The following is a 24656-nucleotide window of genomic DNA, read 5'->3' as shown; positions in this document are numbered from 1 at the left end:
CCATCTGTTTCAAGGGTAACTTGGAGATTTAAGTTACGGTGCATGATCTTCCAGTTTAAAATCATGTGGGCCTTGAAGTCAACAATACAACCTCTTAATTTCTGAAGATTTAAAAAATAACCTAAGAAATCACTACACATAAAACTAAAATTGACATAACCCACCCACTGCCATCAAGTCAATTCCGGCTCGTAGCGACCCTAAGGGTAGAACTGCCCCATAGAGTTTCCAAGGAGCACCTGGCGGATTCGAACTGCTGACCTCTTGGTTAGCAGCCATAGAACTTAACCACTACACCACCAGGGTTTCCAAAATTGGCATAGAAACTTATAAACTGAAAGGATATCCACTAACATAAATCAAACACTAGTTTGAGGAAAGAAATTTTTAAAAACCCCTCCAGCATTATTGCCATGACATCACTAGCTGAAGCCTCAAAAAACCGAGGCCACCTGAAAAAAAAAGAGAAGACACCTCCTCTACAGTTGGTCACCTCATTCAAAACACTCAAAGACTGTACCCATTATAAAATGGCAGCCAACCTTAATGTTCCATCAGTGCAGATCTTGTGTTAGTGAGATTCTGGTGCCCTGCACCACCCAACACACCTCTTATTGTACATTTAGGTAGGGCAACAACTCCTAGAAAAGAGGTGAGAAGAACACTGACAAGTACATTCTGAGAATACCCACTGACGTTGAGTCGATAGCCCCTTAGAAACAATGCAATCAAAGTGACAACAAAGAAAAGAAGAATGTGGTTGCAGCAGTTTCTCCAAATTTAGTTTTCATGTGTTCCACCAGTACCAGAAAAATCAGGCACAGAGGGCAGGTAAAGATTTAAGCTGAGCAAAAGTCTTCGGTTGCTGCTGTTGTTGTCAGGTGCCATTGAGTTGGTTCCAACTCATACCGATCCTACGTACAACAGAACGAAACACTGCCCAGTCCTGTGCCAGCCTCACAATCGTTGCTATGTTTGAGCTCATTGTTGCAGCTACTGTGTCAATTCATCTCATTGCTGACCCTCTTTTTGCTGACCCTCTACTTTACCAACCATTTCGTCCTCCTCCAGGGACTAGTCCCTCCTGATAAGGTGTCCAAAGTACATAAGATAAAGTCTTGCCGTCTGGACTTCTAAGCAGCATCCTGGCTGTATTTCTTCCAAGTCAGATTTGTTCATTCTTCTGGCATGGTATATTCAATATTCTTCAGGATTTGTACAGGTCAATCTGCCCTTGGCTATAGATATGAGAATGGTATCAACCCCCAACATAAGTGGACGGTAAAAGGAGCCTATTTGATGATAGGTAACCTATCTGGCAGATCTCACTTTGAATAAGAATAACCTGGCAGATCTCACTTTGAATAAGAATAAAACATGGAGAGAAAAAAAAAAACACATCCACAAGTCATGTGAAAAATAAAATTTTCCAGTAAAGAAAAAGGAACAGCCCTTCCACGCCTCAGAAAGACTAATTGAATATAGTGATGGATCCAGAAGAAAAGGCTGAACATAGTTTGGCGTTCACAATAGCGCACAAGAGGATTTGTCTCCATGAAACTGGTGCAAAACAAGATTAGATTAAAAAGGAAAAGGGAAGGATGAGCAGACAAGGCACCAGGTGAAAAAAGTAACTGGATGTGACTAAAGAGAAACCCATGCAATATATATTTACTTCTGATTCCTCTCAAAACATCACAAGTGACAGAAAAGGGATTACAGAACAGAAGACCTAAGTTCCCATGAACAAGAAAATAAGGAAGAAAATGACCAGGAAAAAAAATGGTAACTAGAAAACAGATGAATTGTAACTGACTAAAGAGTTCAGAAAGGGTGGGAATCTTTGACAGTTATGAGAGCACAGAAAGCTGGCAGAATCACACGGGAGAACGCCAGAAACCGTCAAGAGGTGGAGGTACCAGGAACCCGATAAAGTAGGCATATATTGTTGTTGTTAGTTGCTGTAGAGTTGGTTCCATCTTATGTATGACAGAACATACCAATGATCTTTATGATCGCTGGTATGTTCTAGTCCAAAGTCAGAGTACAGGTGAGTCTAAAAAGAGGAAGATTGGTTTAAAATATGTACAATATATAAAAGAAATAATAAGATCCCAACTCTCTTTCCCCAGTTTACACAGTCGCCTGGTCCTCCCCAACTCAGGAGGTGCCTAGATGTGTACTTTCTGGAGATATCAAACAAGAGGAATGCCAGACTTAGGAAACCAGGAACACCTAAGGGCAGAGATGCCATACTAAAAATTAGGAGATGTAGTGAAAGTTTGGAAACCCTGGTGGCGTAGTGATTAAGAGCTATGGCTGCCAACCAAAAGGTCAGCAGTTCAAATCCATCAGGCACTCCCTGGAAACCCTATGGGGCAGTTCTCCTCTGTCCTTTAGGGTTGCTATGAGTCGGAATTGACTCGACAGTAATGGGTTTGGTTTTGGTTGGGTTTAGTGAAAGTTTACTGGAGATGAAGAATGGTGATGAACCCTTCCCTGGCCTTTTCCTCCAACCCACTCCTAGAACACCTCAAAACTATATCATTAACTTTGCCATGAGACCAGAATTGCATGGTGACCAGATACCATTACCGAACATTTTGATCAAAGATTTCATAAAAAGAATCTTCATCAAAAGGGAGAAAACGCAGACCAGAATTTCAAATTATCATGGAATCTATATTTTCTGGCACCATGGAGGCTAGATGAACCCCTGAAACTCCTGCCCTGAGGTAATCTTTAAACCTTAAACAAAAAATAGCCCCTGAAGTCTTCTTTAAACCAAACAACAGTTTAGCTTGACTAGTAAAGGAGTCTGCCTTGAGTTCTTTTAAGAACTATCCATACAGGATCAAAATGACAACAGCAACTCAAAAGATTAGACAGGAAACTTAGGGGGCAGTGAATGTGTGTTAATGTGGGAGGAACACTTCAGAAAAGGAGGGTGAGAATGGTTACACAACTTGAAGAATGTAATCAATGTCACTGAATTGTACATGCAGAAATTGCTAAATTTGTGTATGTTCTGCTGTGTATATTCTCAACAACAAAAAGTAAAATAAATTATTTTTAATAACTATATGATTAATAGCCTCAGAGGTTGTTTTAAAAACGGTTGGAAATTGAGCATAAGGGAATTATTATTTTTAATCAACCAAAAAATGTCAGATTACAGCACACAATACAGGGAGGTCAGCACAACTGGACTAAACCAAAAGCAAAGAAGTTTCCTGAATAAACTGAATGCTTCCAAGGCCAGCATAGCAGGGGCAGGGGTCTGGGGACCATGGTTTCAGGGGACATCTAAGTCAACTGGCATAATAAAATCTATTAACAAAACATTCTGCATCCCACTTTGAAGAGTGGCGTCTGGGGTCTTAAATGCTAGCAAGCAGCCATCTAAGATCCAACAATTGGTCTCAACCCACCTGGATCAAAGGAGAATGAAGAACACCAAGGACACAAGGCAATTATGAGCCCAAGAGACAGAAAGGGCCACATGAACCAAAGACTGCATCATCCTGAGACCAGAAGAAGTAGATGGTGCCCGGCTACAACTGAGGACTGCCCTGACAGGGAACACAACAGAGAACCCCTGAGCAAGCACGAGAGCAGGGGATGCAGACCCCAAATTCTCATAAGACCAGACTTAACGGTCTGACCGAGACTAGAAGGACTCTGGTGGTCATGGCCCTCAGACCTTCTGCTGGCCCAGGACAGGAACCATTCCTGAAGCCAGCTCTTCAGACATGGGTTGGACTGGACAATGGGTTGGAGAGGGATGCTGGCGAGGAGTGAGCTTCTTGGATCAGGTGGACACTTGAGACTGTGTTGGCATCTCCTGCCTTGAGGGGAGATGAGAGAGTGGAGGGGGTTAGAAGCTGGCGAAATGGACACGAAAGAGAGTGGAGGGGGAGAGTGGGTTGTCTCATTAGGGGGAGAGTAATTGGGAGTGTATAGCAAGGTATATATGGGTTTTTGTGTGAGAGACTGACTTGATTTGTAAACTTTCACTTAAAGCACAATAAAAATTATTAAAAAAAAAGGTCAGAATAAACTAAAGAAGAAACAAATAAAAATAGGAGAAGATAAGGGAATTAAAGGATCATTCCAAATGGCCTGATTCTGAAAACTATGTTCCGGAAAGAGAAATAATGGAAATTTAAGTGGAGAAAACCATCAATAAAATAAGTCAAGAAAACATCTCAGCGTTAAAGTATACGCATGTCCAGATTGAAAAGGTCCACTGGAGATACAGCACAATGGATCACACAACACAAAACACTCCAGGGTACATGGCAAAAATGTATAACACTTGGGAATAATGAGAAGATCCTAAAGTCAAAAAGACTAAGAAGTATACTGAACTTCTCAACTACAACACTGGAAGCTAATGGAGTAACGTCTTCAAAATTATGAAAGAATTATTTCTATTCCCAACCAAACTATCAATTTAGTATTAATAAAGGAATTTTCAAATATAGTCTCAAAATATTTACTTCCTGTGTACCATTTCTCAGAAAGGTACTGGATGTGTGTACCACCAAAATTATGGATAATCTAAGACAGAAGACATGTGGTACAGACAACTGGAAAGCCAACCAACAAAGGACAGAGACAAGGGGATTTCTCAAATGATGGGTGAAAGAAATATAGTTGTACAACAGCCCCAGAGAGCAACCAGTTCAGGTTGGAGCCTGAGGAAAGAAGGCTTACTGCTAGCTCAAAGGTGGGGAGCAGAAAAACAGAACTGACAGATTACCTGAGAGAAGATGTATACTTTTGGCTTAGAAATGAAAAACTCTAGGGATTATTATTATTTTTTTTTAATGAGCAAGACAAGGATGACCACTACTATTGCTGTAAATAGCCAAAATTCTGGAAGTTCTAGTTCAGTCATTTTTAACCTTTTTGGGGCACAGGCACCTTTGATAAACGGATGAAAGCAAGAAACCAACTCCCTAAGACAAAGCACAATTATATGCTGTCAACTTCAAAGGATTTGCAATGCTCAGAACAGAGTCTATTGAGCCCTAGGTAAGAAACCCAGTCCTAGCCAATGCGAAAATTCAAGAAAAAAGAGGCATAAATGATGCAAAGGAGACAAAATTTTATAAATAATGTGCCATTAAGCTAAAAACTCCAAGAAAAAAAGCTGAAAAATGACTAACCTCATTAAAAAGTTTGATAAGGTTACTGGTTATAACAGAAAGAAATAAAAATTCGAAAGCTTTCCTATATGTCCCCAATTACCATTTTGAAAATATAATCGTTATAATTTAAAACACAGGGTTGCTATGAGTCGGAATCAACTTGGCGGCACACAACAACATTTATACTTTATTATATTTATTTTAAATATTATATTTGAAAACATAATCTGCTTTCTGAATAGCTACTGTGGTAGTTACCAGTGCTGTTCACCAAATATTTCCTTTTCCACCATCCAGGAATGTGTGAACACCAAGGAGTTAAGTACAGGTACATGCTTTGGCCCATGAAATATGACATGTGATACTTCCATGTGGAAGCTTTTAAGAGCCAGTGTATGATTTACCCCGCACTCTATTTTCCTTTGCCACGGGGACAAGCAATATTCTAGAACAGGTAATGGACAGGTTAAGTATTGGTCCAAATAATGTGACCAGTGCACAGCAGAGCTGGGATTTTAAACCAAGGTCTTTCAGCACTAAAACTGAATGCTTTTCAAGTTATATGACTAGTAAGTAGCAGAGCTGGCATCATAAACCAAGTTCTTTCAGCACCAACACTAAACACTTTTCATCAATAAAGCACCAGAGACAAGGAGCCCTGAGCACTTATTATGACATGTGTGTCAGATATTGTTTTACATAATACTTCTCAAAGCTACCCATTTGACTAATTCCATTTTTGACTTTGTTAATCCCTACTTTGCCAAGCCTTGCTCAGCTCTATGTTCTCAAGACATTTACTTATTTCACAACATCTATGTTCAAGATAACTTACTTTATATTTTATAAACAACTGCTTAGGCCAGATACCAAAAAAAGACAAAATCTGTTGCCCTCGAGTCAATTCCACCTCACAGCAACTGTATTAGTCATCCAGTGCTGCTATAACAGAAATACCACAAATGGATGGCTTTAACAACAGAAGTTTATTTTCTCAGTCTGTTAGGCTAGAAGTCCAAATTCAGGTCAGTTTCAGGGAAAGTTTTTCTCTCTGTGTCAGCTCTGGAGGAAGGTCCTTGTCATCAGTCTTTTCCTGAACTAGGAGCTTCTCAGCGCAGAGAACTCAAATCCAAAGGATGTGCACTCCCTGGCTCTACATTCTTGGTGGAATGTGGTTCCCAACTCTCTGCTCACTTCAATTTCCTTTTATCTCTTGTAAGATAAATTCCCTTTACATTGGATCAGGGATGTGACCTGAGTAAGAGTGTTACATCCCATCGTAACCCTCTTTAACATAATGAAATCTTGCCTCATTAATCATGGGCAGAGATTAAGATTTAAAACACAAAGGAAAATTACATCGATCACAAAACGGAGGACAATCACACAGTACTCGTAACCATGGCCTAACAAAGTTGACATGTACTTTGGGTGGACACAATTCAATCCATGACAGTGACCCTAAAGGACAGAGTAGAACTGCCCCATTAGGGTTTCCAAGGAGTTGCCGGTGGATTCAAACTGCCAACCTTTTGGTTAGCAGCCAAACTCTTACCCACTGCATCAGTGCTAAACAAATTACAATCTCTACCTACCATATTTCTGAGGCAATCCTTAGCAAACCTAAGTGTAATTTAAGAGCCCTATCTTCAAAGTGGGACTCGACGGCACTGGGTTTTATCTTCGGAGTGGAGGCGGCCTATAATAGTCCCGCTACCCTAAGCATAGTATATGTGAGCACTAAGCACCCTCATGCTTGTGATATGCATTGCCGTTATAACTGGGCTGCATTTCCCTAGAGTTCTTGAGAATACTCCACTCTCATTTCCTTTATAATTTTTCAAGTGTTTTTTAAATTGTCTACAATGAGCAAATCATACATTTACAAAGAGAAAAAAATACCAAAATTTACCCTTAAAAAATTATTAGCTAGCAGCATCACTCTTGCTTGGCTAGGCTGGGACCCAAACCAGAATGACTTTTAATTCTCAAACACAGGCATCCTAGAGCTGCCTCAAGACAGATGGGGGATGAAAAACTCACCTGACCAAGCCATAGGCTAGGAGAAAGTACTTGCAAATTATCATGCCTCTCCCAAAATGTGTGTCAACTTGGCTAGGCCATGATTCCCGGTATTGTGTGGTTGTCCACCATTTTGTCATCTGATGTGATCTTCCTATGAGTTGTAAATCCTACCTTTATAACGTTAATGAAGCAGAGTTAGAGGCAGTTATGTTAATGACGCAGGACTCAATCAACAGGATTAGGTTGTATCTTGAGTCAATTCTTTTTAAAAGAATTAAACATAGAGGAGAGGGACCTCATGTCACCAAGAATGAAGAACCAGGAGGGAAGTGTGCCCTTTGGACCCAGGGTCCCTGCACTTGAGAAGCTCCTAGACTAGGGGAAGACTGATGACAAGGACCTTCCCCCACAGCCTATAGAGCAAGAAAACCTTCCCCTGGAGCTGAAGCCCTGATTTCAGACTTCTAGCCTCCTAGGCTGTGAGAATAAACTTTTCTTTGTTAAGGGCATCCACTTGTGGTATTTCTGTTATAGCAGCACTAGATATAGCTAAGACAGGATGTGTAACCAGAATACATAAAGAATTCTTAAAACTCAATAATGAAGAAACAACTCAAAAACTGGGCAAAAGATCTGAACAGATCCTTCACCAAAGAACATATATGGGTGGGAAACAACCATATGAAAAGATGCCTAACATCATCAGTCAATAGGGAAATAAATTAAAACCTCAATAAGTTACCATTACATACGTATTAGAATTTTTTAAGTTAAAAAGACTGACCATACCAAGTGTTGGCAAAGATGTATAGCAACTGTAACACTTGTATATTGCTAGTAGGAGTATAAACTAGTACAAACACTTTGGACAACAGATTGGTAGTTTTTTTTAAAGCATAAACATATAGCTACCATATGACCCAACCCTTTTACTTCTAGATGTTTACTCAAGTAATATAAAAAGTATATGCCAAACTTGTACACAAATGTTCTTAACAGCTTTACCTGCAATAGTTAAAAACTAGAAAACAACTCAAATGTCCAACAACAGGAAAAAGAATAAACAAACTGTGGCATATCGTAATACTAAACCCAGTGCTGTCGAGTCGATTCCGACTCATAGCGACCCTATAGGACAGACTGGAATTGCTCCATAGCGTTTCCAAGGAGCACCCGGAGGATCTGAACTGCCGACCCTTTGGTTAGCAGCCGTAGCACTTATCCACTACGCCACGAGGGTTTAATACTACTCTGCAATAAAAAGGATCAAAGCACTGTGATATGCTACAACGTAGATGGATCTCAGAAAAATTAAATTGAGTCAAAGAAGCCAGACAAAAGAGCTTATACTGTACAGTTTCAGTTACACATATAAACTTCTAGAAAAAGCTAACGAATGCATAGTGACATAAAGCAGATTAGACATTGTTACCTGGGGAGGGAGAAAGCTGAGGCAGGAGAGGGAGGACAGAAGAAAGGAATTAAAAAGGGAAACAAGGAAACTTTTGGAGGTGATGGATATGTTCACTATCTTGATTTTGATGATAGTTTTATGGATGTAAACATAGCAAAACTCACCAAATTAAAAAAAAAAAAAAAACTCACCAAACTATATTTTCAATATGTGCAATTAACTGTACGTTGATTATACAACAAAGCTATTAAAATTCATTACTAGAATAATATTCTAGAAGTCATATGAAAGTTTTAGTTCACGATTATTCAAAAAATTGTCTTAAATCTCCTAAACCACTTTATGTGTGTTAGTCTTTGTGTAAAAAACAAAATGCTCTTTTTCTCTATGCATTCACGTGAAACTGAAAAAAGAAAAAGACAGTTTATTTACTTTTAATGGCATATACAGACTGTATATCAAAGGGCTAGCCTGAATGGGCAGATTCTATTGCTCTGAAAGGGGTGGTGGATAAGTGATATATTTAGTTTTTCCTATTATTCTAAGACTTACCTTTTAAGTAATATTATTCATGACAAAAGGATTAACGCAATCTAGTGTTCTCAATTTGATCATCTTTCAATTTTAAAAGACTACTACTGAATGTAAATACATCAGACTAAAATTCCTCTATATGATTGATAAGAAGTTACTACAATGAGAATTATATGTTTGTATATATATGTATATATATCTCCACACACACATTTTTCCTTCCACATTTGTACCAAAAATCCAATAAATATGTAAATTTCACTGTCAAAAGATTAAAATCCTGAACAACATTTAATTTTTCTCCTCTTCTACATGCTGAGTTGTGACTTGCATGATTCTACAAAATTGATACAAATTCAGATAACAAGTTTACTGAAGTCTTCTGAGAGATACTAAAAAAAGTATAAGATAGTGGTCCTTGTTTTTGGTAGCTTTAATCTTGAATGATAAGATTATACTGCATAAAACAGCATTAAATAGTAAAAAACATTCTGGAAAAATCAATGAGAATTAAGAGCCTGGGCAGGCTTAGGTAGCCTTGAGTTTAGCTTCATCAAATGGGGAGGGTGTAGATATAAACAGAGGTGAGAAAGAAGCCAGCCAGGGAGGCTGTAAGAAGGATGGATACAAACAAAGAGCACAGTGTACTCAAAGGACAACACCGGGGATTACCCTCACTAGAGCCACGTAGACAAGCAACAGAAATTAAGACTACAAGGAAGGTAGAGACAAATTAGTCAATGATTCGAAAAGTCAGGAAAATGTTAGAATATTCAGAGGTGCATCTCAGGATTTATTGAGTATTACTGTATAGTCTAAGATTTTGAGCAAAGTAGTCTTTAGAGGATTAGCAAAAAAGAAGACGACCCTCAGGAGATGGAGTGACACAGTGTCTGCAAAAACAGGCAAACATAGCAACAATTTTGAGGATGGCACAGGATCTGGCAGTGTTTTGTACTGTTGTACCTAGGGTCACTATGAGTTGGAACTGACTGGACAGCACCTAACAACAACAGTGTTTAAGATTAAATTTAAAACAGTAGTATATGCTGGAGACGCTGATTGAAGAGAGCATGGAATCAAGAAAAGAAAGTAAAATTATAGCAATAAGGGATTGGATTAAGATGGGAAAATTTGGAATAGAAAAGAAGGGATATACCGAAATAACATGTAATAGGACATAGTGACTCTCAACTGCACAAAATATTGATGGAAAGGCATTATTAAAAGGTGACTGAAATTTCAAGCCTGAGAAAATGATATTATGAATAAGGACAGTAAAGAGGGAATGGGAAGTTTGTTTAAAAGAAGAAAAAAACAGTGAATTCCAATTCAGACAGGTTGGGTATGGGGAAACAATGATTGGTTTAAATGGAAATAAGTAAAATGCAGTTGGAAAAATAGGATTAGTGCTCCAGTGAAAGGAATAAGATGGAGTTCAGGAGTTGTTAGCACACAAGTGATAGCTGAAATCATGAACATCAAATGGAAAATATAAAAGTTCAGAGGTAGAGACTACAATCATAAAATCTCAAATTATATTATGAAAATACAGTCTCTTAATTATCACCAAATTGATGTATAATGCCACCATTTTTTCTAAATTGCACAAACACTTGATACTTGGCTGCCACATCAGGACTAAAATGTTAACTCTACTACATTGTTTCACATTTCAAAATTGCAGAAGCAACTGACTCCTTCAGTGTAATCCAAAGGTAGTCAATTCAAACGCCAGGCGGATAAACTGTGCGAATGAAATAGGCCAAGTATAAGAAAAAGGGAGTGGATGGGAGAGTGCAGGCCTCATTTAAAGAGGGTTCCTCTAGGCAGCTCCAACCACTCTGCCATTCAGGAATATGGGCTCGGTGTAACCAATCTGATTTTCCAAGACAAACTAGAAATCTAATTATTATTCAAAAATGTCCTAGTAACAAATTCAAAATTTTTTACAACACTGTTCAGACTGAACACATCGTCTACAAACTGGATTAGGCCTTCAGAAGCAGTCTTACACCTAGGATGTTTTTGTTGTTAGGTGCTATTGAGTCAGTACCTACTCATAGCGACCCCATGTAGATCTTATTCCACCCAGGTTTGCCTCCCTAGAAATCAGCCCTAATCATCTACTTAGGTCTCTTTGAGGGAAATCTCCACTTTGTGCTTCTAGGAGTCTTAAATCCTTTATCTACTTTTTTTTTCCTATTGTTGCTGTTGTTAGATGTCTTCGAGTTGGTTCCGACTCATAGCAACCCTACGTACAACAGAATGAAACACTACCTGGTACTGCCCCATCCTCACCATGGTTGTTACACTTGAGCCCATTTTTACAGCCACTGTGTCAATCCATCTTGTTGAGGATTTTCCTCTTTTTCACTTACCCTCTATTTTACCAAGCATGATGTCATTCTCCAGGGACTGAGAACGATAATATATCCAAATTATTATGGATAATATGTCCAAAGCATGTGAGATGAAATCTCAGCATCCTCGCCTCCAGTGAGCATTCTGGCTGTACTTCTTCCAAGACAGACTTGTTCGTTCTTCTGGCAGTCCATGGTATATTCAATATCCTTCACCAACACGACAATTCAAAGGCATCGATTCTTCTTCTTCAGTCTTCCTTATTCATCGTCCACCTTTCACATGTATATGAGGAGACTGAAACACCAAGGTTTGGGTCAGGTGCCCCTTAGTCATCAACACCTAAATCTTTGCTTTTTAGCACTTTAAAGAGATCTTTTGCAGCAGATTTGCCCAATGCAATGCGTCATTTGATTTCTTGACTGCTGCTTCGATGGGCATTGATCATGCATCCAAGTAAAAGGAAATCTTTGACAACTTCAATCTTTTCTCCGTTTATCATGATGTTGCTTATTGGTCCAGTTGTGAGGATTTTTGTTTTATGTTGAGGTTTAATCCATACTGAAGGCTATAGTCTTTGACCTCCATGAGTAAGTGTGTCAAGTCCTCCTCACTTTCAGCAAGCAAGGTTGTGTCATCTGCATATTGCAGGTTGTTAATGAGTCTTTCTCCAATCCTGATGCCGCGTTCTTCATATAGTCCAGATTCTCAGACTATTTGCTTAGCATACAGATTAAAAAGTAGATGAAGGGATACAACCCCAACACATATCTTCCCTGACTTTAAATCATGCAGTATCCCCTGGTTCTGTTTGAACAGCTTCCTCTTGATCTATGTACAGGTTCCTCATGACCACAATTAAGTGTTCTTCAATTCCCATTCTTTGCAATGTTATCCATAATGTGTTACGATCCACACAGTTGAATGCCTTTTCAGAGTCAAAAAACACAGGTAAAAACAAAGCCACACCGGAGTAGGGGAAAAAAAAAAAAAACAGTTACAGTCGAGCGGATTCTATCTCATGGTGACCTCATGTGTGTCAGAGTAGAACTGTGCGCCACAGGATTTTCAGTGGCTGGTTTTTCAGATGTAGATTACCAGGCCTTTCTTCTGAGGCACCTCTGAGTGGACTGCAATCTCCAACATTTCAGTTAGCAGCCGAGTGTTTAACCATTTGTATCACCCAGGGGCCCATTCTGAGTGGTGTATTATAAAAAGCAGAATAGACACACATTAGTGAAGACAGACGCCAGGTGAAGATTCATCTACAAACAGCCAAAGAACGCCAAGAAAAACACAGAGCTACCGAAGCTGAAAGAGACAAGGATCTTTCCCTAGAGTTCCCAGAGAGAGAAAGCCTAGCCCTGCTAAATGCTTTGAATTCACAGTCCTAGCCTCCCAAACTGTGAGACAATAAATCTCCATTCTTTAAAGCCACCTACTTGTGGCATTTTTTGTTACAACAGCACTAGGTAACTACACACATAAATTCACAAACAAGCTAAATAAATGAGGTCCACAACAGGACACACACAGTAAAACTGAAGAACACCAAAGACAAACTGACAATCAAGCAATGAGACACAAAAGTTTACAACGGAATAACATCACAAGAGGAGTAAGTATCATCAAAATAGTTTTACAATAAATCAACTGTCCCTTTAGAACTGTATACCACAGAAAGATAAACCTAAAAAGATAGTGAAACTGAAAATCTCAATCAACACCCCTTCCCCCCTTTCTTTGTCTTGCTAACCACAAGCCTGTTTTAAGCAACATTTTTCAGGAAGTTGCAGCAGGTAGTGGCTCCATGCACTGAGCTAGCCCAAGCTACACCTTGAAGCATGCTTAGATTGAAGAAATCACATCCTTCAACCGACTCCCGGACCTGATTGTCACCAGAAGGAACGATATTTCCCAGCCCATGATTTTACTCAATTTCATTTTAGAAGCGAAGGGTCCCACTACATGTACATCCTACAGAAGATGATTTAATATCCAGATCCCCAAATATGGGCAAGGGGGGGGCTAAGGGCAGAAAGTTCCCGGTACCAAACCCAACCCCTGACGCCGTTGGAAACAAAAAGCTCCCCGGCCCCCTTAGATGGTAAGCATGTGGCCTTATGGTTACTAGACCCCACACGCTCCTTGTATGCGCCATTTTCTAATAAACTTGACACTTTCTGTTTCCCTTACAATTAGTGTCCGTCTTATTTCAATCGGCTAATAAGACAGGACAAGAACCCGAGCGGCGTTCGGTTACAAAACTATCTTTTGAGAACTAGAATGAAATATATTCAGAAAAACACAAACCAAGACAGTCTACTACCACAGATTCTCACTAATGGAACTTCTAAAGTTCTAAAGAAGGTACCTTAGAAAAGAAGGAAAATAATTCCAGAAAGAAGGTTGAGATATAAAAATGAATAATAAGCAAAGAAAATGATAAATATTTGGATAATTCTAAGCAAATATTAAGGAGCCCAGATGGCCCAGTGGTTAAGCATTCGTCTACTAACCAAAAGTTTGGCATCGAACCCTCCCAGCCACTCTGTGGGATAAAGGCCTGGAAATCTGCTTCTGTAAAGATTGCCTAGGAAACCCTATGGGGCAGTTCTACTCTGCAACGCAGAGTAGTGATGTAAGTGATGAGTCAAAAATCGACTCGATGGCAAATAATAACAACAACACAGTAAGCGAACAGTAACTACGCAAAACCCTAATTTGTGGAGTTATCAGAAATCAAGATAGAACTAAATTTCTGAACAAGAGCATACAAATTGGGAAAAGGAAATGGCATTACAGGTTCTTGTCTTGACCCAGAGTAAAGTAACTTTGGGCTTTGTAAGCTTAATACGCATGTTAAAACTTACAGGATAACCACAAAAAATTGCAAATAGAATATATGACACTCAAACCAATAGAGGGAATAAAATGGAATGAAGGAAGAAAAAAGTAAAAAGTCAATACAAAAAAAAAGGCAAGAAAGGAGGAAAAAACAAACAGCAACAACAACAACAACAAAAAGAAGGTAAGGAAGCACAAAATGACAGTAAAAATGAATACAAAAACACCAGTAATCACAATCAATGTACACGAGCTACGTCTTTTTTATTAAAAGACAAAAGAGTCAGAAAAGCTAAACCTCCAGCTACATGCACTATTTACAAGGACACACCTAAAACACATTTAAAAAAAAAAAAAAGCCATTGCCATCAAGTCGATTCAGACTCATAGAGACTGTAGAGGACAGAGCAGAACCGCCTTGTAGAGTTTCCAAGGCTGTAAGTCTTTACTGAAGCAGACTGCCACATCTTTCTCCCGCTGGGCAGCTGGTGGGTTCAAACTCAGACTTTCGGTTAGTAGCCAAGTGCTACGGCTGCTAACCAAAGGGTCGGCAGTTCAAATCCACCAGGTGCTCCTTGGAAACTCTATGGGGCAGTTCTACTCTGTCCTGTAGGGTCACTATGAGTCGGAATCGACTCGACGGCACTGAGGTTTTTGGTAGCTGAGTGCTTAACCACTGCACCACCAAGGCTCTTCCATCTAAAACATAAGCACACTGAAATGTTGACAACTGTCAGATCAACAAAGACACAAATACCACAAGGACTACACAGTATAAATATCAAGTAAGATTTATTAGTATTATTATTACTCTTTCAAGCAGGGTAGCAGCAGAACACTCATGATCTGCCAAGCACCAGTGTTCTCGTAAAGCAGAACCTGGTCTCCATGCATCTAGGCAATTATGTCACAATGGAAGCTTTCTGGTTAAAGAAGTGGCCTTGTTAAGAAAAGGGGAGCCACTGGAGCGCCCCCCTCCCCCCATCAGTCTGTTCTTCCTTTGAGCTGAGACCTGTAAAACTGGTTCTCTGCTAAGCCACCAAACACATAAGGAAAATGAGCCTCCAGGGCCATGGGTCTTGTCTTCCTGGGTGAATGCAGGATGGAAAAAGATACAATAAGCAAATTCTAATCAAAAGAAAGCTGATGTATTTCTAATACCAAACCAAAAACCAAACCCACTGCCGTCGAGTCAATTCCGACTCACAGTGACCCTATAGGACAGAGTAGAACTGCCCCACAGAGTTTCCAAGGAGCTCCTGGTGGATTCTAACTGCTGACCTCTTGGTTAGCAGCCGTGGCACTTAACCACTACGCCACCAGGGTTTCCACAGTAGCAGACAAAATTAACTTAAAGGCAAAAACCATGATTAGAGATAGTCATTACTTCATTTCACCATTTTACTTCACAATTCTCATTTTACATATGCCCAATATCAAGGCATCGTAAAATATATAGCACAAATCAGAATTTAAAGAGAAACTGCCAGTGTGACCATCTATAGATTATTTTGACACAAATATCTCAATAACTGAGACAAAAGGTAAGGGAAAAAATAGAAATATTTGAATACTGCAATTAACAAGCTTGAACCAGCAACTGGAAAATAAGATTTTTCTACAAGTACACATGAAACATTTATAAAACCTCTCCATGTATTTGATATGCCTTAAAACAAGTCTCATATATTTTCAAAGAATTAGTATAAGACAGACCACACCCTCTAACCATAATGCAATTACATTAGAAATGAGTAACAAAAATAACTTCAATTAAACCTATACATTTGGAAACAAAAACAAAAAAACCCATGAGTCAAAGAAGAAACATGTGAGCAACTATAAAATATTTAGAACTGAATGATAATGAACACCTACTCATGAAAACTTGTGAGATGCATTCTAAAGCAGTAGTTAGCAGGTAACCGTGTTAAGTCCTGGTGGTACAGTGTTAAGAGCTGGGTTACTAACCAAAAAGTCAACAGTTCGCATCTACCCACTGCTCTCTAGAAACCCTCTGTCCTATAAGGTTGCTATGAGTTGGAACTGACTCAATGGCAGTGGCTTTGGTTTTAGTTTTTTATACTAAACTCAGGGGGGTCTTGGTGGCACAGTGGTTAAAGCACTTGGCTGCTAACCGAAAGGTCAGCAAATCGAACCCACCAACTGCCCCACGAGGGAGATCTGGCAGTCTGCTTCCATAAAGATTTACAACCTTGGAAACCTTACAGGGCAGTTCTACTCTGTCCTTATTGCATTGCTATGAGTTGGAATTGACTCGATAGCCGTTAGTTTGGTTTTTCAGGTGTACCGAACCCAGGCTTTACAGGTGAATTCTATCTAATGGTCAATGACCAGATAATTCTAATTTTACACTGAGTCCAAGGAAATCTAAAAGGGAGAACATTTCTCAAATCATTTAATGAGACTAATACACCCTCATAGGAGTCTCTAACAAGAACTATACAAGAATGGAAAATCACAGGCAACTCTCACTCATGAACATAGATGCAAAAATCCTGAACAAAACAATAGCAAGTCAAATTCAGGAATATATATACCATATACAATAATTTTTTTTATTATTATATATCTTAATAAAATTGGTCAACAAATGATGCTGTGACAACTGAAATGAAAACAAAGAAATTGAATACCTATCAGATAATATACATAAAAAATCAATTATAGATGATAGAATATTAAATATGAAAGGAAAAACTATAAAAATTTTAGAAAAATACAGAATAACTTTAAAGGTTTGATGTAAGACAATATTCTTAAATGAGATTTTTTATTGACTTTTTCAAGTACATCAAAATTAAGAAAAAACTGCATTTTAACTATTAGAATTCAGCTCTTTCTAATAAAGCAAACTAAAACTAAGAAAATGAAAAGATAAGTAAAAAATTGAGAACACTTATGTAGTATTACTATCCACTCTAACATAAAAAAAAAAATAAAGCTCTCACAAATCAGTAAGACAACTCCGTAGAAAAATCAACAAAAACAAAAAAAAGGTACACAAATGGCGAATAAACATTTGAAAAGAATTTCAAAATTAGTAGTATTCAGGGAAATGCAAATTAAGACCACACAAGAAGCTATTTCATATTCACTGGATTGAGGGGAAGAAAAACTTTCAAGGGTTGTCAAGAATGCAGATCAACTGAAACTTGCCTACACTCCCTGATGTGTGTGTTGTGTGCTGTCGAGTTGATTCCAACGCTTAACAACCCTATAGGAAAGAGAAGAACTGCCCCACAGGGTTTCCTAGGCTGTAATTTTTATGGGAGCAGATCACCAAGTCTTTTCTTCTGCAGATCCTCGAGTGGGTTTGAACCAACAACTTCTTGGTTAGCAGTGAGCACTTAACCGCTGTGCTACCAGGTTAACCGCTGCACTATCAGGGCTCCTCGCACTCCTGATAGGAGGGTAAACTGGTACCACCTTTCGGGAAAACATTTGGTTTTACTAGTAAAGCTGAAAATGCGCACTCTATGCTACAGGACATATATGATTCTACTGATAAATCTTTGCACCAGGAAGTAAGTACAAGAATATTCTTGCAGTCATGTACACAATAGAAAAAAACTGCAATCAAAATGTCAGTCGATACCAAGAGTGAAACAGCAGAATGAAAAGTATGAACTCCACCTACATGTGTCAACAGGAATTCATCTCAAAAACAAGCAAAAGAAGCAAGATACATACGGTGTGGTTCCACTTACATAAAGGTCAGAAATTGGCAAAATTAAACAACATGTCATTTAGAAATGCCAACATGTGTAATAAATACTACACAGAAAAGCTTAGGACGCTTAACAAAACAGTCAAGATAGGGTTACTTTGCAGTGGAGTAGATTCTAACTCATGGCGACCCCATGTGTGTCAAAGTAGAATTGTGTTCCATAGGGTTTTCAATAACTAATTTTTTGGAAGTAGATCTCCAGGCCTTTCTTCTTAGGCACCTCTGGGTGGACTCAAACCTCTAGCCTTTCAGTTAGCAGCTGAGCATCTTAACCCTTTGCAAACCCAAGCACTCCAGTTTGCACCACCCAGGGACTCCTCTAGCTGGTAGGAAGGAAGATTTGATTTGGGAAGTGCAAACTACTAATTGATAAAGTTCCATTTCCCAAACTGAATGAGAAGGCCACATGGGTTCATTTCTCTCAAAACTGTACATTATCAGCTATATATACTCTTCTCTGTGTATGCTATATTTCATAACACCACATTTTAAGGATCCCAAAAAATATCCAAAAAGCTGTCTTAAAATTTTCTTCTTGCTCAACTGTTAAAAAAAAAAAAGCCTTTGCTTAAAAGTGAGTCTTTTAACTTTAATAAAACAATATTTACATCGGATACTTTTTTGAACCAGTTAGCAATCGAACCAACACAACTACCAGTTTTTATACATCAACTGAAATTCACTCAGAGGCTGTTTAATGAAACCTAATAAACCTGTTTTTTTTTTTTTTTAATAAACCTGTTTTAGTGACAGTAAAATCAAAAGACAAACATATTAAGTGCTAAGTAAACACTGAAGGAGGTTAAGTATAATTTAATTATAGTACATCAGATTTCAATCTTAAATTGCTACTTTAGGCCTCAAAGACAAACTTCTTTGCTAAAGGTAAAAACTGCAGGACGAAATTGGGAGACTCCAGCTAGCAACCCAAATTTGAACGATGACGCCCCTGAGACTCTGGCAAATTCACAGACTCAGTATCCCCAATCACAAATAATAATTCACATTTTTAAAAAATTTTTCGCAATTTCTGCTGCACCGTTTGCAGGTATTTTTATAGGTACTCATTGTGGAAAATCCCTGGCAAGGTTGGTACCAATCCCAGCAGATCAAATAAGTAGCCACTGGCTTCTTGCGCCACACGGTGAGCCAGCGACAGATTCACGATTCCCACCCACATCTTGTCGGAGTAAGTTGTGTCCTAGACCTGCAGATCTAGACCTCCAGAGTCCAGGGGTGTGGTGAATAATGGTAAAAAGGGTGCTGGTAGATAAGAATTCGTTAACCATACAGGCAAAAATTAGTCAGATGGGACCTTCCTTGCAAAACATTCGGTCTAACCCCCTCATTTTTCGGATCAGAAATTACGCCTCAGAAAGAAAAACACTTGCTCAGGGACAAACAGCTATTTAGGCTTTTCTCCCCTCTCCTTGCCCACTGACTGGTCTCCCCCAAAAAATGTTCCACTCGCTGCTAACACGGATGAGGTGAGACAACCGACACCTGTGGCCCGAATGTCAGGACTGGGAAAAAGGGTTATAGAGGTAATTAGATCAGTCCGTCTCCTTACAGATGGGGAAACTGAGACTTGAAAGTGACGTAGCTGCGGCGGGCGGGGGGGGGGGGAGGTAAATCACCAAGCCTGCCTCCGCGCAGGAAGAGCCTAAAGGTGACGAAGGTCGCTGGCGACTCCCGCTCCTCGTTTTCAAGAGGACAGTGTCAAAAAGCCCCGATATCTCCAAATTTTATTCAGTAAGAATCCGGCACACCCACACGTAATAGGGAAAACGGGAGACGGAGTAACTGGAATTGACGGTGCACAGCACCGACAACGCCGCGGCGGAAGCCGGGGCCGAACCCCCGCCTCGTTCTTCCGCCTCTGTGCCCGCGGGGAGATGAAAATGTGGGAAGGCACCGGCGCCTCCCGCGAGAAGAGGTACCTGTGGCTTTCGCCGCAGTCCCCCGCCGTACTGGCACCGTTGCCCGACACCCCACTTCCGGGGTCAAGTCGCACCGGGGAAGCCAGGGAATCGCGGCAGGGAAGCCTCAAACCCCGCCCCATCCAAGCTCCGCCCCACTGTCTAGACCAGGCCAACTTCCGGGACGCCGCACGTCACTAAGCAGCCGATCTCCACTTCCGGACGCATCCTTCTCTTTACCCACCCGTTCAGGAGACAGCACGCGTTCGGTGGATGTTTCCGCGCGTTTGATTGGTGGACCTGGAGGGCTGGTCTTCGCTGATTGGTGCAGAGGAAATCTTCCCCATAGACGCCCGCGGGCTCACCGTTTCAGTTGCCGCCTGTTTCCCGCCAGGTGGAAGTTTTGCGTCGCAATCGTGGTGGACTTGATGGAGTTGCCGAAGTCGCGCATCAACGCCAGCATGCTGGCTCAGTTCATCGACCGGCCTGTTTGCTTCGTAGGGAAGCTGGAGAAGGTGCGCGGGCTCGCCACTTCGGGATACCGGGTCCGCAGCTAGAGGGAAAGGCCCTGTGACCGTCAAGGGGGGTAACAGGGTGGAGGACAGAAAGCTCAGGACATCACGTGCCCTCTGGCTTTATTTTGCAGAAGGGAAGTTTTTAGCCTTTGAAGCCTGTTTTTTTTTTTCTTTCTTTCTTTTGGTCGCCTTTTTCATGGCGCGGAAACGATGTGTTTTCGAATCCGCTCAGTTCCAAATTCCAGCACCCCACCCCCCCTTCTCTGAGTATTTACATAAAGAAACTGTAGGCATGACTACCACTCCTACCTTCTGAATTTTTGTTTTAGCCAAACTTGACTGTGATTCCAACTTGGCTGAGTTGCTTGTTTCCTTTCTGGAGTTTTTTTTCACAAATCTCTTTTCCTCATTGAAGTTGCTTCTCCATAAAATGTTTCTTGATTATCCTTTTCAGATCCCATAGCAGCCTTGTTATCTCACCCCATTGTTACCGTGTAATCCATAAAATCCTAAAGGTTGGAAAGAGTTCAGAGGGTGCAGCTCTCTTTACCAGCAGGTGAGAAACAGGCCCAAAATCTCAGGATCAGTGACCCAGGAAAGCTAAGGGAAAGAAAACTATTATGTAAAAGTTTATTTAGTAGCTCATTTAATGAACTTAGTGAAATAGGTGTTATTCTTACTTCACAAATAGGGAAACTGTAGAGTGATGGTTGTTTAATTAAATTGTTAGGGGCCACACCAAGTGGAAAGCTGCGGTTCAAACTAGATCTGTCTGCACTTTTCCCAGCCGCCTCTAGGAGTAGGACCCAGATCTGGCAACCAGTTCTCTCTTTACTTCATCCTACCTAATTTTTAAAGCATACCCCACTTGTAATATATATACTAATTCAGAGGCGCAAACAGATCTCACTTTTTGATACTGTGAGTGCTTTGTGATTTGTTCTTAGTTTAGAGTTACCAGGTTTAACAAGAATACTGGACATACCCATTGTCCTCCAGTCAATTCTGACTCATAGCGGCCCTATAGACAGAGTAGTACTGCCCCATAAAGTTTCCAAGGGTGTAATCTTTTATGAGAGCGGACTGCCACATCTTTCTCCCAAGGAGCAGCTGGTAGGTTCCAACCTCCAACCTTTTGGTTAGTAGCCAAGCACTTTAACCGCTGCACCACCAGGGTATTCACTGTTTATCTGAAATTCAAATTTAACTGGGTGTCCTGCAGCCAGATCTGGTAAAGACAAAGTATAATTTGAACAAAATAAACCTGATCAGAAAACAGTTGTTTTGTTCAAATCAACTAAGTTAGGGTCAGTCTGCTCACCTTTTGTGAAACTTTTAACATTAATGAGATTTTAAAGGTTTTGTTTTTATGTACTTTTTATTAAAATTGTGTTTCTGTTTTAGATTCATCCCTCCGGAAAAATGTTTGTTCTTTCAGATGGAGAAGGAAAAAATGGAACCATCGAGTTGATGGAGCCTGTATGTTTAAGTATTTATTCTGTGTATATTATACTTCATTTTTCATCTTGGTTTGCTTTGTTACTGATTCTTGGAGTGGATGTATAAAGGACAAGTTTGTAAAACCTGGCTTCGAAATTCTTGTCCCCTTTCACTTTATGTGTTTATTTCACATTATATTACTTTTTAAGTTTCCATCCAGTGATTCTTTGGTCTCCCAGATTCTTGAGTATATCCCTTTAATGCTGGGTAACAATTCTCATTCTTTATGAAAGATCATAAAATCGCCTGAGAAAAATTTTCCATGTTTACTCACTCTTTCCTTCAGAGTTTTAAGTTTTTTAGTTCCATTTTCTATGTTTGTTTGTATATATTTTCAGTTGCTACTTATTTATTTTTAGGTTTTATCTTAAATATGTTTAAAAGCATTTCTTTGTCTCAATTTTTTTTCTTCAAGACAGGTACATTTACTGTTTGATTAACGTATACAGAACATACTGTGTTAAATATCATAGACAATAGAGTGGTTCCACCCAGTTGTCCCTTTTAAACAAATTGCTACTCATAGAAATGCTGGAAATTCTTAGAATCTTTATCTTTGAGTGATTTTGCCTTCAAATTAAAACATTTAACCTTACCTTTGAACTTGAAGCAACTCCTGAAGGTAATGAGATTAGAAACATTTTTTAGCAAGTTATAATTCAGTTTTTGCATTGGTAAATTTTTTAATTTTCTTGTTTTGTAAACTGAAAGATTAATGAACTGTATAATAATTTTCCAAGTTAATTGCCAAATGAAAAGTGTCATAACACATTTTGGTCTCTGTGTTAGCTTGAGGAAGAAATCTCTGGAATTGTGGAAGTAGTTGGAAGAGTAACAGCCAAGGCAACCATCATGTGCTCATCTTATGTGCAGTTTAGAGAAGATAACCATCCTTTTGGTAAATAAAGCATTCCAATATTTAGTGGTTTTATATAATAGGAGGAAAACAGTTTCATTCTTAACTAGATATGTGTCAGTCTTGAGTCTCAGTCCTGCCACATTTTGAATTTCTATACACTTTTCTGATCTAAGTACTGCTTGTATATGTAGAAAACTCAGTAAAGATTCATTGATATTGGAAAGAGAATTTTTAAAAAAAATGGCAAACAAAAATAATGTTAATTTTTTTTTTTTTTTTTTTTAATGTATCAATTGAAGTCATCAAGTAGTGCATCAACACCTAAACATTACCAGGCAGGAACTGTGCCGGCATAATGGATGTCAAAATGGATGGTCTCCTGTCCCCAGACCTTTTCCTTTTTTATAAAAAAAAAAAAAAAAAAAAGCCACAATTAAATGAATATGATTGTCTACATCTTAGTTTTAGAAATTGGGTCTTGAAAACAAGTTGACCTCTAAAAGAGAGAGGAAAGAGAGGTAGAACTCTTTGAGATGATAATTGATATTACAGCTTGCCACTGTAGATTAAATATTTGCTAAAATGTTTCTTTCAGATCTTGGACTCTACAATGAAGCTATAAAAATTATCCAGGAATTTCCTCACTTTTTTCCTCTGGGGGTTGTGCAGTATGATTGACTTTGATGAACTTTTTATGATCATGAATGTGGTGTTGAAGATTATTAAAGGCGGCCTCTGATGTTTGAGGGAGAGATTCCTGTGATTGCTAATATTAAATTTGCTCTTTTTTTTTTTTAATCTCATTTACCTAACCAGATATTTTAATCTGCAATTCTTAATAAAACTGGCATGCTTACGTTTCTCACCTGAGGATTGGCCTCATATAAAGTCTCTCTTCTCCAGAGCTAAGTAGTGGTTGTCTTGAATTTAGTTTTCTGTTTTATTAATAAATATTAAAATGACATATGGTGTTGGACATTTCATTCTTTTTTGTTTATTCATGTATTCAAGCACAAACCTAGAATTTCATAGTTGGAAGGTCAGGGTTTAGACCTACCAATGTGAAATGCTGGGTCAACTCCGTTAAGGATTTACTCCCTGCCTCACATGCCGTACTTTGTTAACTACTTCCTTGGCAGTTAGAAAGAACAAACAGAACCCTACATCATCTGTAATTTTGAAATACATCTGTTTCAGGATTTTAAAATTGAGCTTTAATTAATGCCAAACAAGGGATACATGATCATTAAAAGAGTTGGTAGAATTTTTTTTTTTTCCAGCTGTCAATATCCTTACGGAATTCTTGTTCACCACCAAGTACCCATAATGTTGGGGGTGCACAGGGAGGAATGTGGCAAGTAGGATAGAGGGTGATGCAGAATAACCATGTGACCCGTTAGGTTTTATGGTTTGACCCATTCTGGTCAAAAAACCAAAACCAAACCCAGTGCCGTCAAGTCGATTCCGACTCATAGCGACCCTATAGGACAGAGTAGAACTGCCCCATAGAGTTTCCAAGGAGCTCCTGGCGGATTCGAACTGCCAGCCCTTTGGTTAGCAGCCGTAGCACTTAACCACTACACCACCAGGGTTTCCCATTCTGGTCAGGAAGGATAAAAAGCTAATTCCAAATTAATTGCGATTGTAAGTTACCGAAAATGTTTTAAATTGGTAAAATCTTAATTTGCAACCTTTACCCCCCAGATGCTCTGCAGTTTACTCAAGGAGCATTGCCGTAGCCACTTATGGTAAAACCAGTTGCTGTCAAGTCA

The 24656-nt window shown here is 39.3% G+C and overlaps 2 protein-coding genes across 6 annotated transcripts in view; one reads left to right on the top strand and one right to left on the bottom strand.

Moving 5' to 3' along the window:
* Positions 1-20203, bottom strand: part of UMAD1 (UBAP1-MVB12-associated (UMA) domain containing 1) — a 244243-nt gene extending 224040 nt beyond the window's left edge. For 2 of the 5 annotated variants that reach the window (XM_064290007.1, XM_023544397.2), the window contains exon 1: positions 20032-20181. The gene's annotated coding sequence lies outside the window, so the exon portion shown is untranslated. Of the gene's footprint in view, positions 1-20031 lie in introns of all 5 variants that reach the window. The other 3 variants (XM_064290008.1, XM_010587249.3, XM_064290009.1) reach the window with 2 other exon arrangements.
* RPA3 (replication protein A3) lies at positions 19032-23846 on the top strand. Its single transcript, XM_010587250.3, has 5 exons — positions 19032-19068; positions 19915-20525; positions 21930-22004; positions 22815-22923; positions 23480-23846. Exons 1-5 carry the CDS (start codon positions 19032-19034, stop codon positions 23560-23562), a joined length of 915 nt encoding a protein of 304 aa, XP_010585552.3. The 3' UTR covers positions 23563-23846.
* The last annotated feature ends 810 nt before the right edge of the window (positions 23847-24656 follow it).

The sequence above is a fragment of the Loxodonta africana genome, chromosome 8 (assembly GCF_030014295.1).
Source record: "Loxodonta africana isolate mLoxAfr1 chromosome 8, mLoxAfr1.hap2, whole genome shotgun sequence".
NCBI lineage: Eukaryota > Metazoa > Chordata > Mammalia > Proboscidea > Elephantidae > Loxodonta > Loxodonta africana.
Note: the sequence above shows the minus strand (reverse complement) of the source record. Positions and strands in the feature narration are given on the sequence as shown.

Excerpts from the sequence above, each read along its gene's own strand:
- RPA3 (XM_010587250.3), top strand. The coding sequence starts at position 19,032 with ATGACGCCCCTGAGACTCTGGCAAATTCACAGACTCA. Across the intron at positions 20,526-21,929 it reads TCGTAGGGAAGCTGGAGAAG|ATTCATCCCTCCGGAAAAAT; the intron begins GTGCGCGGGCTC and ends TTTCTGTTTTAG. Across the intron at positions 22,924-23,479 it reads AGAAGATAACCATCCTTTTG|ATCTTGGACTCTACAATGAA; the intron begins GTAAATAAAGCA and ends TGTTTCTTTCAG.